Here is a 14,537-nt window from a genome sequence, read left to right as displayed (position 1 = left end):
GATGAGGAACAACATGCAACAAAGGTCCCTAGCTGGACTCAAAACAGGGAGGTTGTGGGTCATGGTCGGCATCTTAACCTCTAAGCCAGGGGGCGCCAGTGGCACTCCTCCTGACAAGTAAACTGATCTTCATGTATGAAATTTGTCAAGTTACCATTTAACTATAAATAAATATTCCATTTTGACTCTGCGATCTAAGTTTATCTTTCAAAAGTTATTATATCTTATATTTAAACTGCTACGGTGACATCAGTGCCACTGGTAAATAACCAAAGGGTTGACCGAGATAAGACTGTTCTTTCTGGCGATGACGATGGATGTTGAAGTTGGTCCTCACATCTCTGAAAACAATGGAGGTATTATTTTATTACATTGAAAACTTATTTGAACTCTAATACATTTTCAAAGTTAATTTAGAAAAATATCAAACCTTGATTTTGTGACACAATAACTCATAATAGGAGTTATGAGTCTGGCTCAGATCCTCTGCCATCGCCTCTGGTTGATGCAAAATATAGTACATGCAGGGATTGTCTTGACACAAGTCAGCTCCCGACACGTACTCAAAAAAAACTGCCAAAGCAAAAACACTTCAGGGCATTTGGACTGTTTTTTAGTAGTTGCAGTCTTTTGAACTAAAACCCTACTTGGGTCGTGACTGATGGCATTTCACAAGTACACAGGAACACAAGTACTGTACAGAGAGGAAAGCAGATTACAAAAACCCTGTTGTGATCTTGTCCAAGTCTTTCAAATATTGTACTTTGTTTTGTTCTTGAATCCATCCAGTGAATCAATTTCCACACAGGACAGTTGCCTTTTATTTGATAGACCTGCTCATTTTTCTTCTTCTCCAAAAAGCACCTGCAGATACTTTTTTTTTTTTGTCAATTGGCAGCAACAGGCAATAAAGTGAGACAAAAATAACAAGGTCACAAGGTGTTTCAATGTGATTAAAGCAACAATGTCAAGAAAAGTCTGGAGAACTCTTACCCTTCAGATATTTACCTTGTGTGTCAAGGCCTTGAGCCTTTAACACCCTCAAGGTTTTCATTTGCCCTGCAATTTGAATAAACAGTTTTCAGCACAATAAGCTCAACAAAGACATTGGGCTCTGAATATTTTACAGCTGCTCATAATTCATCTTGTTAACCTTGTGCTTAAGACCAGTTTCAGCACTGTCACACAGGGGGAGGGGGTGGAAACCCAGACTATGGTGAGGGGAGGAATTAAACCCCGGAGTTATCGGAAAACAAGACAAATCTGTCTGGTTTGGGATGAACATTTAAGCAGTTTTTGTATCCAAAGGGTGTTAAATCTCCTTGAACCTGTCTTCCCCCTCACTGCTTTTCAGTCAGCGGAAGTTTTCTTCTCCTTTATCTCATTTCACTTCTATCTCCCTGCTCCCCTAGTCTCTATCTTTCTATCACACTGCCACCTTCTCGTATTGGTTTGTTTCACTTGCCTCAGGGACAACTTTGTTACCAACTGGATGTACCTAATAATTTTCCGGCCTAAAACAATAGCTCCAGACAGCAGTGGTCTTAGCTGTACAGCCAGCGTGACATTTTCTCATCGAACAGGCTCTCTTCTGAAACAACTAAATGCCAGGCGGACACCACGGGGCACAATTAGACTGCTTTACACAAGAGAAAGAGAGGGAGACAGCTACAGCTAGAACACACACACACACACGGCAACTTTGCTCCCCACGCAGCCCACCACTGTCCTACAGTCATTTATTTTACTTTACTAATTGCTTTAATGGGGTTTTCAGGGGCCAGCCTGTTCCCGAAAGCTAGTGGCTGCAGACTAACTCTCTATCCGTCTTCCTTCAGTCTCCATTAATAAGCTCTGACTGGAGCTGAATCCTTAGTAATGAAATCAGTTGACAAGCACTTGATTGTAGAACCTGCTCATTAAGACATAGTTAATTGTTGTCCTTTTCACTTAACTGCTTATCAAACTATGATTACCCACACATACACGTAGACCAGCGCACTCAGCCACTGATTGTGTCTTTTCATTGGGCATGATGTTATAGATGATCAGTACTCTATCTTCAGATATCTGTTGTAAGCCCTTAAAAGACCATATCAGTGGTTTTACATGTATTAGCCCATTTATTACAAATCACTTCCATTGGTTTCCACTCATTTCTGGTAAGTTTTAATATTATGTAGCAGACTCTGGAAACTTGCTTGAGTTGTGTCAATCATGAACATTTGGTGTGGATAAAGTTTTGTCAAAGTTACTTTTCGTGAGGTAATGCTGTACTGACTTATCAAATCAATCTACTGGAAAGTAAAAATCCACCCAATTTTGCCACTGTTAGGATGAATTATGGATTGAGGTTTATGGATTGGATGGAGAAGGATTGTTTTCAGAACTTGACTCATACAGAATAAAAGGCCTCTGCTGCTTCGATTTTATATTTTAAATCTGTGTAGACCAACTTCATAGAAGTGCAACACTAAATTTGCTGGAGTATATATTAAGCTGCATTACGACATAAAAATAATGTAGCAGGGCAAAAATAAATGCCGACTCTATGTTCATTGTGATGGATTACACAACATAAGCAAGTTTCAAGAGTTTGATAATTGATTTTCATACCTTATGGAAATCAATGGCAGTTTGGAACAGTAGGAAGTAGTTTGCATTTGAAAATGATCAGATTGAAAATGTTGAGTCTTTATGATTTGTTGTTAATGAGATAAAAGTTACAAACACAAACACTGGAATGCTCCTTTAACTCTGTTTTATTCACGAACATTGATGTACAGTACTAGTCAAAAGTGTGGACCTATTCAAGCTTTTGACTGGTGCTGTATGAATATATAATATCTGGCACCTGCATTCCATTATATACAGTATCAGCCTTCTGAAATCCAAATGGCTGAAGCTCAACAGGTCCTGACCAGAAGCTCATACAAATAGACATAGAGATGCTGTGTATTCACATCCCTTGCTCTGAGACTGAATGTTGAGATGATCAAACTGATCCATCTAGTTTAAGCCAGATGCTCTGCTGATGGCCCACTTATCTTTGTGATTAAACCTGTGGTCAGTCAGCCATAAGCCAAACAGCCATGTAAACTGAGCCAATCCAAATTTGAATAAAGAAATGACTGGAAGCTGGAACTTTGCATGCGCAGCATCTATTTGCTGGGAAGTCATGATTGGCTTAGTCCGCCTATTCCATCCAGGGAGAGGGGAGGTGGACAAGTCAGATAAAGGGAAACAAAGACAAAGAGAGACACAGATTGTAGATTGTGTAGCTGGGAGCTGAAGAAATCTTCTCAGAGATTCTTGGTACTTGAGGATGAGACTGGCACCTGTTGGGAAGCCATGGGTTCAGATCTCCAGTCAGATTGCATCTGGGTAAGAGATTGTTTTTATGTGAAGCCCCACTCGTGCTTATTTGTTTGATGATTCACCTTGTATGAGCATAGCACCACAACAGCAGACATGTGTATTTCCATGTTTTGAGGTGCGAATTCAGAAAATACATAAAAATTTGAAAGAATATGACATTTAATTTTACTATAAGACTTGTTAGGCAGAATGTAAAGTGCCAATTAAGTATAATTCTGTGCTGTCATGGGGGCTAGTTGGCAAACTACTGTAGCTGGCAAGTTACAGTAACTGGCAACATGTTATATAGTTGGAGACACGCCACCATAGCACACCGAACTAGCTGGCTTGCTAACTGACAGTTAAATCGCTAACTGGACAAAAACAGTGTGTGGAGCAGTTTATTCACGTTATGCTGCCCCACCCATTTTTTCTCTTCCGGTTCAAACGCAGTTGTATTTGTTCTTCTGGTTTAGAGCTAGCATAGTTTGCTAGCTGATGGTGTTGTCAACAATGAATGAAATTTGGGAACATTCACCACCTACACTGCGGTGATCAGATGGTTTTATAGTACCACATCCATCAGTCATGAGTGACTGGGAGGGCGACATGCGAAAAGGGCCTGAAATCAAATATGAAGACATTTTAAATTAATATTAAATTATATTTTATATTATTATTACTATTATATTAGCATTATTATTCCATTTGAGGTAGCATTCATCTTGACAGGACCAAAAAGAGGCACTTCTGGTGTTAGCTAGTTAGCTAAGGGTAAATGAATAAACAATAATAAAGCAGACTTACTTGTTCCCCGCTGAATAAGAAGACTGCCTATTGCTCCAAAAGAAAATGCACACTCTGGAGTGTTTCCCAGATAATGCTCGTCTGCCTTAATGATGCAGTTTACACATTTTTATAACTGCTGATTCATTAAATTGGAGTTCGACTGAGTGAAACATGACACTGAATTTAGTAGAAGACCTCAGTAATATATAACAAGTCTGTTTTGTCAGATGTCTGACAACCAATAATGACGCACTGCCATTGTTTATGGTTAGGCTACCTCTGTCATCTTTTGCCCTTAATATCTTAGTGTATTTTGATGTTCTTGTTAAAAAATAATCATGGTGTGACAACGCTATGGTTAAGGTTTGGTTAGGTTTAGGCACAAAAACCACTTTGTTTTGGCAAGTTAAGGGTGATAAAGCTGAAAATGCTAAACAAAATAATCACACTTCCCCTCTAAAACATAAGTCAGATTACAAAAAGATGCAATGCAGAAGTGTACAAGTTCAGGTAAAGAATAAGGTGAATACTCTGGCAGGTGATGCTTGACTCTTGGGCTCTCCATTCACTCAAATGTTAGCTGTGTCAAGACAGTTTGCCATTGGCTCAAATCTCTTGTCAAAACTCACAAAAGTTGAACTCTACAGGAAAGATTAGTGTTGACTTATAGCATTGCCTTCACGAATGAATCCACTGATCATGGTGATGACTACGGTGAAGTTTTGCTGTTACAAACTCTGGTCTGACTGGGTCCTTACAGCACAATACAAAAGACATTGGGACTTTTATTATTTGAGTTTATTACTACAGTATAAGATAATAAAGTATAATAAAACTCTTTCGTCCTGATATGCCCCAGCTGTGCGTAGGTTAGGAGTGTATGTGTGTTTGTGTGTGTGCTTGAAGTTACTCCAACTAATGTCCTTTATTTCCCCATACACTCCTTACATACAGTTTCAGCCCATAGAATTTCACTGATGCAGAACATATTCTGTGTGTGTGTGTGTGTGTGTGTGTGTGTGTGTGTGTATGTAAGCTTGTGGATAAGGCCTGTGAGTGTGTGTTGGTATGCATGTATGTGTGTGTTGGTGTGTAGGTATTGAGTCTGCTTTAAGTGTGTGCGCCTCCCCTCCATCTCGTTCCCTTTCCATCTTCTGTCTCTCTTGTCTCTCTGTTCTCCCAAAATCCCTCCTTGCTTTTCAGTGATGGTGGCTGGGAAGGGGGAGGAGGTGGGTGAGGGGGAGGAGGGGGAGGAGGTGGTGGGGGGGCAGATGGTCTGGTCAGAGAGGAAAAAAGAGAGAGAGAGAGAGAGGCAGAGAGTGACTGGCGAGCGGCGGGCTTTTTGGCAGGGTTGGCCGGTGGGAGGGCCCATTGTGGTGCAACGTTGCATAAATAATGCCACAGGGCTTCTAAATGCTCCGTTGCTATGGGGACCTTTGTGCCTCAGTGAACACCGTCTGTGTGTGTGTGTGTGTGTGTGTGTGCGTGTGTGTGTTCCACAGCCCCCGAGGAGGGAGCGAGAGAGAGAGAGACATAGACAGAAACAGAGAGAGAGAGAGGGGCTGACTTGCAGTCAGCTCAAGTGACACTTGTAGTCTCTCTCCCTCGATGTCTATCTTTTTGTCTCTCTCTCTCTTTCTCTCTCTCTCTCACTCGCTGTGTCTTGACCCAGGACAGATGAGTGTTTGGTGGAGGGAGAGGGGAGTGTTGTTGTCGCTTTTTGACCAGAGGGGAGCAAAGAAAAGCGGGATATTCTGTGGTTTTGTGCCTCTCTGTGAAGTATGGTCCATGTGAAGGTATGTCTGCCACTGCTTCTTTTCTTCTCTTCTTCTTTTATTTCCCTCTCTGAGCCTTCATATCCCTTTCATCCCTTTTTTTTTAAATAGTTTTCACCAGCTTTTTCCAGAATACATTCCATCATAGTCTCGGTCTCTTCCTCCGTCTGCTGCTGCTGCTGCTGCAGTAACAGGTGTCTTTCTGTCAGCCCTGTATTGGAGGGAGCAGAGATCGGAGGGGCGGGAGGGGATGGGTGGGGGGGGGGGGGGGGGGGGGGGGGGGGGTAAAGGAGGGAGCCGTTGCTTTTGTTTGGATGTTTTCAAAAAGCCTTAATTCTCACGGCTCGCCATCCAGCTAGTTAGTCATCTCAGCAGGTCTTTGCTCTCAGCTGTAGGAGCGCCAAACAAGCAAGCAAACAAAAAAAAAAAAAAAAGGCTTTTCATCTTTTCCTTCATCTGCTGTGGAGAAGTAGGTTGTTTTTTCTTTGTTTTCATCAGCTGATGAGGGTGGTGCAGGGTGGTGCAGTGGCGTTTGAGATGTAAATAAGAAATGTAGCAAACTGAAAATGGTGCTTCTTAACTCTGTGTGATGGAATTTCTTACAGCTTTCTAGTATCTTTGGAGCAAGTGGCTGATTTGTGTTTGTGTGGTCAAATTTGCCTTTTAAGTGATGAGATCATAGATACCAAAAAATCACCCATGTGCCTCTGGCAGATGTTTGGCTCCGTGTTGAAACTTCAACCAACACTGTGATGATAGATTTTAAGAAAAGTGCTAAAAAAAACGGTGTTAGCAGTTTTATTAGATGGCTTTTATTTGAAAAACAGTTTATTATCAGCTCAGTGGGTTTCACTGATTCAGCACAGCTATTGCAGCCAGGTGATTTTTTTCTTATTATTTCAATTGAGCAGGTATATTTTTATCTGCAGTGCAGCGTAAACATGTCTGTGTCATCATGATGAAGTCGTGTAAACAGAGAAGAGTCTGCATGTTCCTTCCACTGTTAAACAGTATTCACACTCGAAAGACTTCACAGCGGCGCGCGCGCGTGTGTGTGTGTGTGTGTGAGCATATTAACATTAACAAACTGCTCTGCATTCACAACATTTTCCACTCTGCAACTGCTCACAGAAGTTACGTTTACTGTTTCACAGCATACCCTACATGACATGTGGCAGCTAGGAAAAGCACTTCACTGTGTCATGAAACAATGGGAAACTTCAATTGACCCTTGTGTTGTTTGTAGGTCTGTCTGCACTCAATATCACAGCAGCAAGTCTTAATTTATGTTTGAAGCTGTTTGTTCTCATATGTGTCTGTAAGCTGTGCGCACAACCTGCAGAATGAATAGAAATGCGTTTATGTCTGTGCAGCGTGCATGTATGCCAGTGTGTATGCACATGTGCATATGTACACGAGCACGTGTGTGTGTGTGTGTGTGTGTGTGTGTGTGTCCAGCTGCCATTAATGAAGAGAAGATGAAGCATAATTACAGCGAAATTTGCAATTTGATTTGTTAAGTTATTACATTAATGATTCATTAGAATCAAATTGTGTCATTATGGTGGAAAGCCTGGAGTTGCCTCAGGCATCATCCCACGGACCTGCACTCTGCTCTCCGTCAGTATTCTCAGACAGAAAATACATATTGTAACCACTGTGAATAAAATGAATATTCTTTTATTTGACTTGGAACAGTACGTTTCTATGATTTATTGAAGGTAATGTATATGTTAAAACTATTATAAAGTTGAGCTGTTTATGTGACCGTGTCTGCGCAAACAGAGCAGTCTGACTTTGTATTCACTTTTAATGACATGTATGTAAGTTGGCTGGAAAGTCCACAGCTTTTGAGTGTTTGATATACAACAAGTCATTTGTCATTCACATTTATTGCTTGAGCGTTATATAGTTCAATGGGTTGATGAAAATGTTGTAGAGTTTCTTATTTCCCTTATAAAAATGGCAGATGAGTAAAAAACAGTATAATGTAATACATGTACTGTGTGTGTGCTTGTGTCACTTCAAAGATACACACAGAATCGCTGTCTTGAGTCATTTTTATGACGTGCATCAGCAATTGACCATTAAGCTAAATGAAACGATATGAAAGTCCATTATTATGAACCTTTAAAGCTTTTAGATGAGCTCAGAACATCTCCTCTGTATTCAAATGCCGCCTGGGGAACACTGATTGATTATATCACCCGTTCTGACAAGATTTATTGTAATTCTGTCACTTTTATTATCTGGAGACCCACCAGAAAACTGTCAGAAAGCAATTGTGAGCTCTAAATCATCATTTTAAAACCAGCGCTCCGGTTTATAGGCACTGTATGTTCTTCCAGTGATTTGAAACAATCTGCAATCCAATTTGGATTAATTTGGGTTTTTGCATAAATTGGTAAAATCGGTAATGTTTAATCAGCTATAATGATCGCAGCAGCAAACACAAATACTATAATCAGCTGTGGGTTTGTTTGTGCACCAGCTAATTAGTGGTTATTCATCACTCATTGAGCAGCATGAATTTAGCATAAAGACATTATTCACAAGAATGGAGTATTGTCACTTTGTAATGTGTACACCTCCTTAGGAATTTAAGAGCTCTTAACTTCCACTGATACCTGTGGATCCACCTAGAATTTATTCTAATGACTCTCAACAGCCAGAACATCCAAGATGAAACATTATGTTGTCCACAGAGCACCAAACTATGTATGTTTATCAATGCTTAATGAGCTTAATGAGTGCCGCCTATTTGAAAAATGAATTATAGGACGGGCTCACAATTTTTCACATACGTCTTAAACAGTAAGTAACTGAAACAGTCAGGTTGCCAAATGAACACTAATATAAATATTAGGATATATGTTACATATTTTATAATTTACATTTTATGCTGTTGTTTTAAGACAGACAAATTGTTAACTTATCCTTAAATTAAAAAAATGTATAATTAAATTAAGTATTAGCTCAGAGGACGTCAGCAGGTAACAACAGCTTTAATGAAGTCAAACCTGTTATCTTAAAAGCAATATTTTATATATGATTTAATAGGACAAAACTGATCATTTGCATCGAGGATTGTTTCAGGTTATCCCTGTGCAAGACTCACCCATCACAGTGTTTCTGGCTACACTACTCAAGTGAACATCCAGAAGTGTGCTTCTACAGATGGGATTGACGTTCCCTTTTCTCTCCCTTCCTTACTATCAGCCACCGCATGATAACAGCAGGATACAAATCCATACAGTCTCAGTGTATAGATGATTTGTCAGGCAAACATTAGAGTAATGCTTTCATCTGAACCTGACACTTCATGTAAAAAAAAAAAATTATTTTATTTTCCCCCAAAACCCACTGTATCTATCCCGTTAGTTTCCTAGTGGCAGAGTAAAAAATATGACGTTTGTGATGGCTTTAGTTTGGTGTCACAGTTTTTATGACATATCAAACTCTTTCCAGTGAATATCTAGAGGTGTGAAACTGTCAGACACAGTGATATCTGAACTGTTTTCCCACTACACACTGCAAAGACAATTTCACAACAATTAAAAATGTGTCTGAGACAAACGAAACCAAAATAACGTTCAGGATGACTGTAAATGTGACAGTAAATAAATACACAGATTGTTCTGACGTGTTCTCTCTCTCTCTCTCTCTCTCTCTCTCTCTCTCTCTCTCTCTCTCTCTCTCTCTCTCTCTCTCTCTCTCTCTCTCTCTCTCTCTCTCTCTCTCTCTCTCTCTCCAGGAGTTGCAGTTTGAACGTCTGACCAGGGAGCTGGAAGCCGAACGACAGATTGTTGCCAGTCAGCTGGAGAGATGCAAGCTTGGCTCTGAAACTGGAAGCATGACTAGCATCAGGTGTGTGTGTGTGTGTGTGTGTGTGTGTGTGTGTGTGTTCGTCTCACACCCGTCAGATTCTCTTCTGTGCGCTCTACCTGTGTGTGTCAGCTGTGCTCTTGCAGGTGACTGGCTTTACAGCTGGTCAGATTAAAGGCACACTGCTTGATTTGTGTCCAAAATTCATCTGTGTGATTAAAATCACAGTTGGGAAACGCTGTTGTTTTGCTTTGAAACTTACAGAGAGCGATGTTGCTGTATTCCTCTAGCGCGCCAGACCTTATTCCTTCTCCTATACCCACACACTTGCTGCGGGAGTTACTTTATGGAGCTGCAACATTTATTTATACTATTTAGCATATATTTCCACAATAAACACATTACAAAAGACCATCAAATAAGAATAGAAGCAATAAATAGCTCTTGTTTTCCCTTTGCCAGCTTTACCAGAATTGTAATATGATCCACTGATGTCTGTTTACTTCATTTCTCAAAGCTGTGTTTGAAAACCTAAAGCTGAGGTAGGGCTGGGCAATATATTGATATTATATTGATATCGTGATATGAGACTAGATTTTGGATATCGTAATATCATGACATAGCATAAGTGTTGTCTTTTCCTGGTTTTAAAAGCTGCGTTACAGTAAAGTGATGTGATTTTCTGAACTCACCAGACTGTTCTAGCTGTTCTAGCTATTATTTGCCTTTATCTACTCTCCCTACAATATTGTCGCAATATTGATATTGAGGTATTTGGTCAAAATATTGTGATATTTGATTTTGTCCACATTGCCCAACCCTGAGCTGAAGCAATTAATATATTCAAAGGTGCCATGTGTAGTATTTAATCATTAAGAAATAATTACTGCTGTTATTTTCTGACATAATTGTAAGACCAAGAAAATCATTGTCAAAATGACTAGCAGCCTCTAACTGAACTTTCATAATATTTTCATACTACAGATATATCTCTCAGACAGAGATAGCTCGCTAGTTAGTGTAAATGTCTTATTGAATTAGATTTCTTCAGGCACATAGTGGCAGCAGAACAAGCTGTAAACATGACATTGACACATTATCACCTTATCAAGTTGTTACGTTAGCAAGCAGTTGACTAGTTACACTTTCAGCAGACATTGGGCAGCAATGTCAGTTTATCAGAGCTTTTCCCCTGAAAACAGGTGACTACTGGCTGAAAACAAGGTTGATGACAGCAGTGAGACTGAATCAAAACAGTAACGTTACTGGTCGTAAAACCAAAATAACTCGCTGAAAGACACTAAAACGCTCTGTAGAGCTGAGGGGAACTACAGAGTCTGGTGATCATTCACTGTGGGTCACTGCGAGAGTCCCCTTTCACATTACAAGTACTCATTTGATCAATAAGTAATATAGAAATATTGATAAGCGCAGCTTTAAAAGACTGTAAGCAAAGCTAGCCGATAACTAACACCACAGGTTAGCTAACTGGGATCGGGACCTTGTGACATAATTGATGGTCATAAGTTAATTTAAAAAAAAGACATTTACCGTTTATATTTTTATTTAGAGCTCATTTACCACACTCACTAGAATCAAACTCTACCAATGAGAGTTTAGCTTTACCTCCTAAGAACTGTTCAGACCAATTTTTCAGTATTTTACAATACAAAAGTAGGTTTTTACTCATCAACTTTTTACACATCTTCATTCCAGTAATTATGTTCACTTTGGCTGACCTCATTGTAAGAACACGTATTAGCTGTTATCAGACTTGCTTTTATTATTCCGTTTCTCGCTCTTCAAAATGGACACATGCAGAATAGAGGGCATGAAGCAGTTAGGTTACAATGGATGATGTGGTATTTATTGGTAAGAAATCCAAATACATGTGGTGCTTTTTAGAGAAGGGCCTGCACTTTAGCAAAAAACACATTCACTTAATAAGACACCAGGTGATGCTCAGTCCAGCGTCTGTTTGAGAAAAGTATATTTTGCAGGATGCCAGCTTGAGACCTCCAATGAAACCTAATTGCGTGTGCATAATGCGCCTCGAGAAAGGATATAGATCTGTAAAAAAAAACTCACTAGTAAAGTTTATTGCAGGGATCAAATTGCCATCTTGAAGCTCTTAACTGCACATTAACGACACCTTAAAGCTCAGAGGTGCCTGAGGAATGGATCCCTTTGCTCAGAGAGGATTTGAACTTTAAAGAAATCTGATGTCAGATTGACATTTTTATTTATTTATTTTAAGAGTGTTAATCTAGAGCTGATGAGTCATGTAAGTAATGCTTTAATATGGATATTTGTAAATGTGTATCAGAGTGTTACAGCCAAAGATTTTATACTTAAAGCTGTAGTGTCATTATTAAAAAAAATCTACGTGTTTGTACTTCCCCGTTCTTCGTTTTATGATCATCAATTGGGAGAATATATTCCAGAGTAAGTTTTTGTTGCAGCAATAGAAAGCAAAATGATGCCATCATTGTTTCAACTCAGCCAGTATATTACTCTCCAGGCTGATCAAAGCAGCTGCTTTTCGTAGTTTAAATGAATTTTGGCTCAGGTCTAATAGCACAAACAAATCCTCCACTTTGTAAACATAACATGCTATTTGTTGTCCATTAGAAAAAAGCAATTGCTTTTTCACAAAGAATCAAACGATTGCACAGCGATCGCTGCAGTCCATTGTGCTGTTCAGGACCTTCTTTTTTTTTTTGGTGAGGGGAAGTAAACTTTACACAATGTGAAGAGGCTGTCATATTATCTGCTGCAGATTGAGTTTGGACCCAAGCCTTGTCTCTGCTCTCTTCCCAAAGAACATATTCCACACATTCCATACTAGTCCCAATGTGAAAACAGCCCTCCTGACACAATGATGGTAATGCACTTAGCTTGCCTCTCATGACAATGTAACACGATTAAGCCTCCGTCTCCATTTCTCTCTCTCTCTCTCTCTCTCTCTCTCTCTCCCACACACACACACAAGTAGACACACACAATCCATCATCTTTTCTCCTTTTTGATTTTGTTAAGCGAATGGGGATTCCATCCGTCTCAAACTAATTACTCATCTGCCGCCATTGTGATTCTCATTTCAATTTGAGGGGTGGACCAACAAAGAGCGGGAAGACGGTCTAAAAAGGGATTCATTCACGAGTCTAATTAACCGGTGCATGCATTTAGCTCGTCAACGCTGTCACAGGACTGTACAGAGGACCTCCATTTAAAACAGCAGCAACATGGGAGATGGAAGAGGTGTGGAGTCCAAAAAAAGAAAAACACGTCTTCCACTTCATCACCCAGCTGCACACAGATGGGATAAAGGCTGCCATCTTTCTAACTTGATTAGATGGGTTTATTATTTAGTGAGGAGCTGAGCGTCTTGTGGATTACACTGTCTTCCACTGCTTTTTATAAGCCATCCACTTTGTTTGACTTGTAGGTAATTACCAAATGGACAAATGGTTTGGCAAAACACACAAGTCCACCAAGGCAATATGCTGGAGGTTTGTAGTGCCTAAAGCATGTAGGATTTATTGTTCAATTACCTCTGAAACATTAGTATTGTTGCTGTTCTGAATAGTTTTATTCATTACTGCTTGTCTTGGCGAACAGAAGGGGCAACATTTAACCAGCAGCTACAATACATGTACAGGAATTTATCTTGGTAGAATTCTACTGAGATGTATTGACACTGCACAGCAATTAAACAAGGGGATTAATATTTTCAGTAGCTTGTTGGGAGTAAAAGTAAATTCAGTGTTGCATTGTTCTGAGTTGATTCCTTTTGTCTTTTTGATTTATAATGAATTTCTTCTTTTCTTTCTTTTCAACTGTCTTTGTTTAGCTGGGTTAGCATAACATACATTAGTAGCCTCAATGCATTTTTTTTTAAGTAATTTGGTTTCTTCTTTAGAAAGTTTTGTTAGATGATTGTTGTTGTTATTTTGCTCACCCTGTTCTAAATCCATGCTGCCTGGGACACTGTAGGTGTTTGTAGGGTCATTTCTCACTACTGATTTATTGGTGTTCCCCCATTTCTCAAATTTCTTTGAATTACTTTGTAATTACTTTGACCATGTGTCATTTTAGCTAACTAGAGCTTTCATTGTCTATCATGAACTAGTTTTTTTAAAAATGTGAGGCCAGTGTCCCACAGCCTACAAAATAATTTCTAAAAAAAATATTTTATATTATATAAAATATTTTAGTATTATATATTTATATCATTTTCCATATTGAAAACCTCCATTTATGGTTAGCTATCAATGAAACACACTAAATGGGAACCCATACAAATGTAGTAGTATATAGTAGGCTATACAGTGCAGTACAGCCACTTTTACTTTCATGGGGAAGGTATGTTAATTAAGAGTGAAATTTCATTCTTTAGTTTAGAAACAGTAGCTTAGAAGTAGTTTGACCAAAAAAAAGGAAAAAAAAAGCAAAGAAAGGAGGAACTTTCTAGTATTTTCTTTTAAATTAGGAAATAATCTGTTAAGATTTTACTTTTGTAAAAAGGTCAAGACTGATCCACTCAATCAGCTCTCTCTCCAAAGTCCATTTGGTGAATATTTTTATCTTATGACAGTTAAGATTTGCTTGTGTAACCTGTAATTATATCATTTTATGATATAATAAAATCTGGAACTGCTCTAGCTACAGTAGAAAGCTGTATTACTCTTTCTTTGAAAAATCCTTCACATGCAGCCTTATTGTCTTTCCCAAAGGAGCAGCTCTAGTTTCTACCCCCAAACAAACCACAGGTTCATAGACTGAGGCACA

General features: G+C 39.2%; 1 protein-coding gene across 13 annotated transcripts in view; it reads left to right on the top strand.

Annotated features, from left to right (window-relative positions):
• The window catches only part of ctnnd2b (catenin (cadherin-associated protein), delta 2b), a 178,340-nt gene that overhangs the window by 53,437 nt on the left and 110,366 nt on the right, over positions 1-14,537 (top strand). For 11 of the 13 annotated variants that reach the window (XM_042428429.1, XM_042428440.1, XM_042428435.1 and 8 more), the window contains one exon: positions 9,676-9,788. In XM_042428429.1, the coding sequence (XP_042284363.1) occupies positions 9,676-9,788 (113 nt within the window). Of the gene's footprint in view, positions 1-5,689; positions 5,943-6,269; positions 6,391-9,675; positions 9,789-14,537 lie in introns of those variants that run through there. The other 2 variants (XM_042428436.1, XM_042428437.1) reach the window with 2 other exon arrangements.

This window comes from Thunnus maccoyii, chromosome 12, assembly GCF_910596095.1.
Source record: "Thunnus maccoyii chromosome 12, fThuMac1.1, whole genome shotgun sequence".
In the NCBI taxonomy this organism is placed as follows: Eukaryota; Metazoa; Chordata; class Actinopteri; order Scombriformes; family Scombridae; genus Thunnus; species Thunnus maccoyii.
The sequence above is the reverse complement of the archived record's forward strand: the minus strand, read 5'-3'. Positions and strand labels throughout refer to the sequence as shown.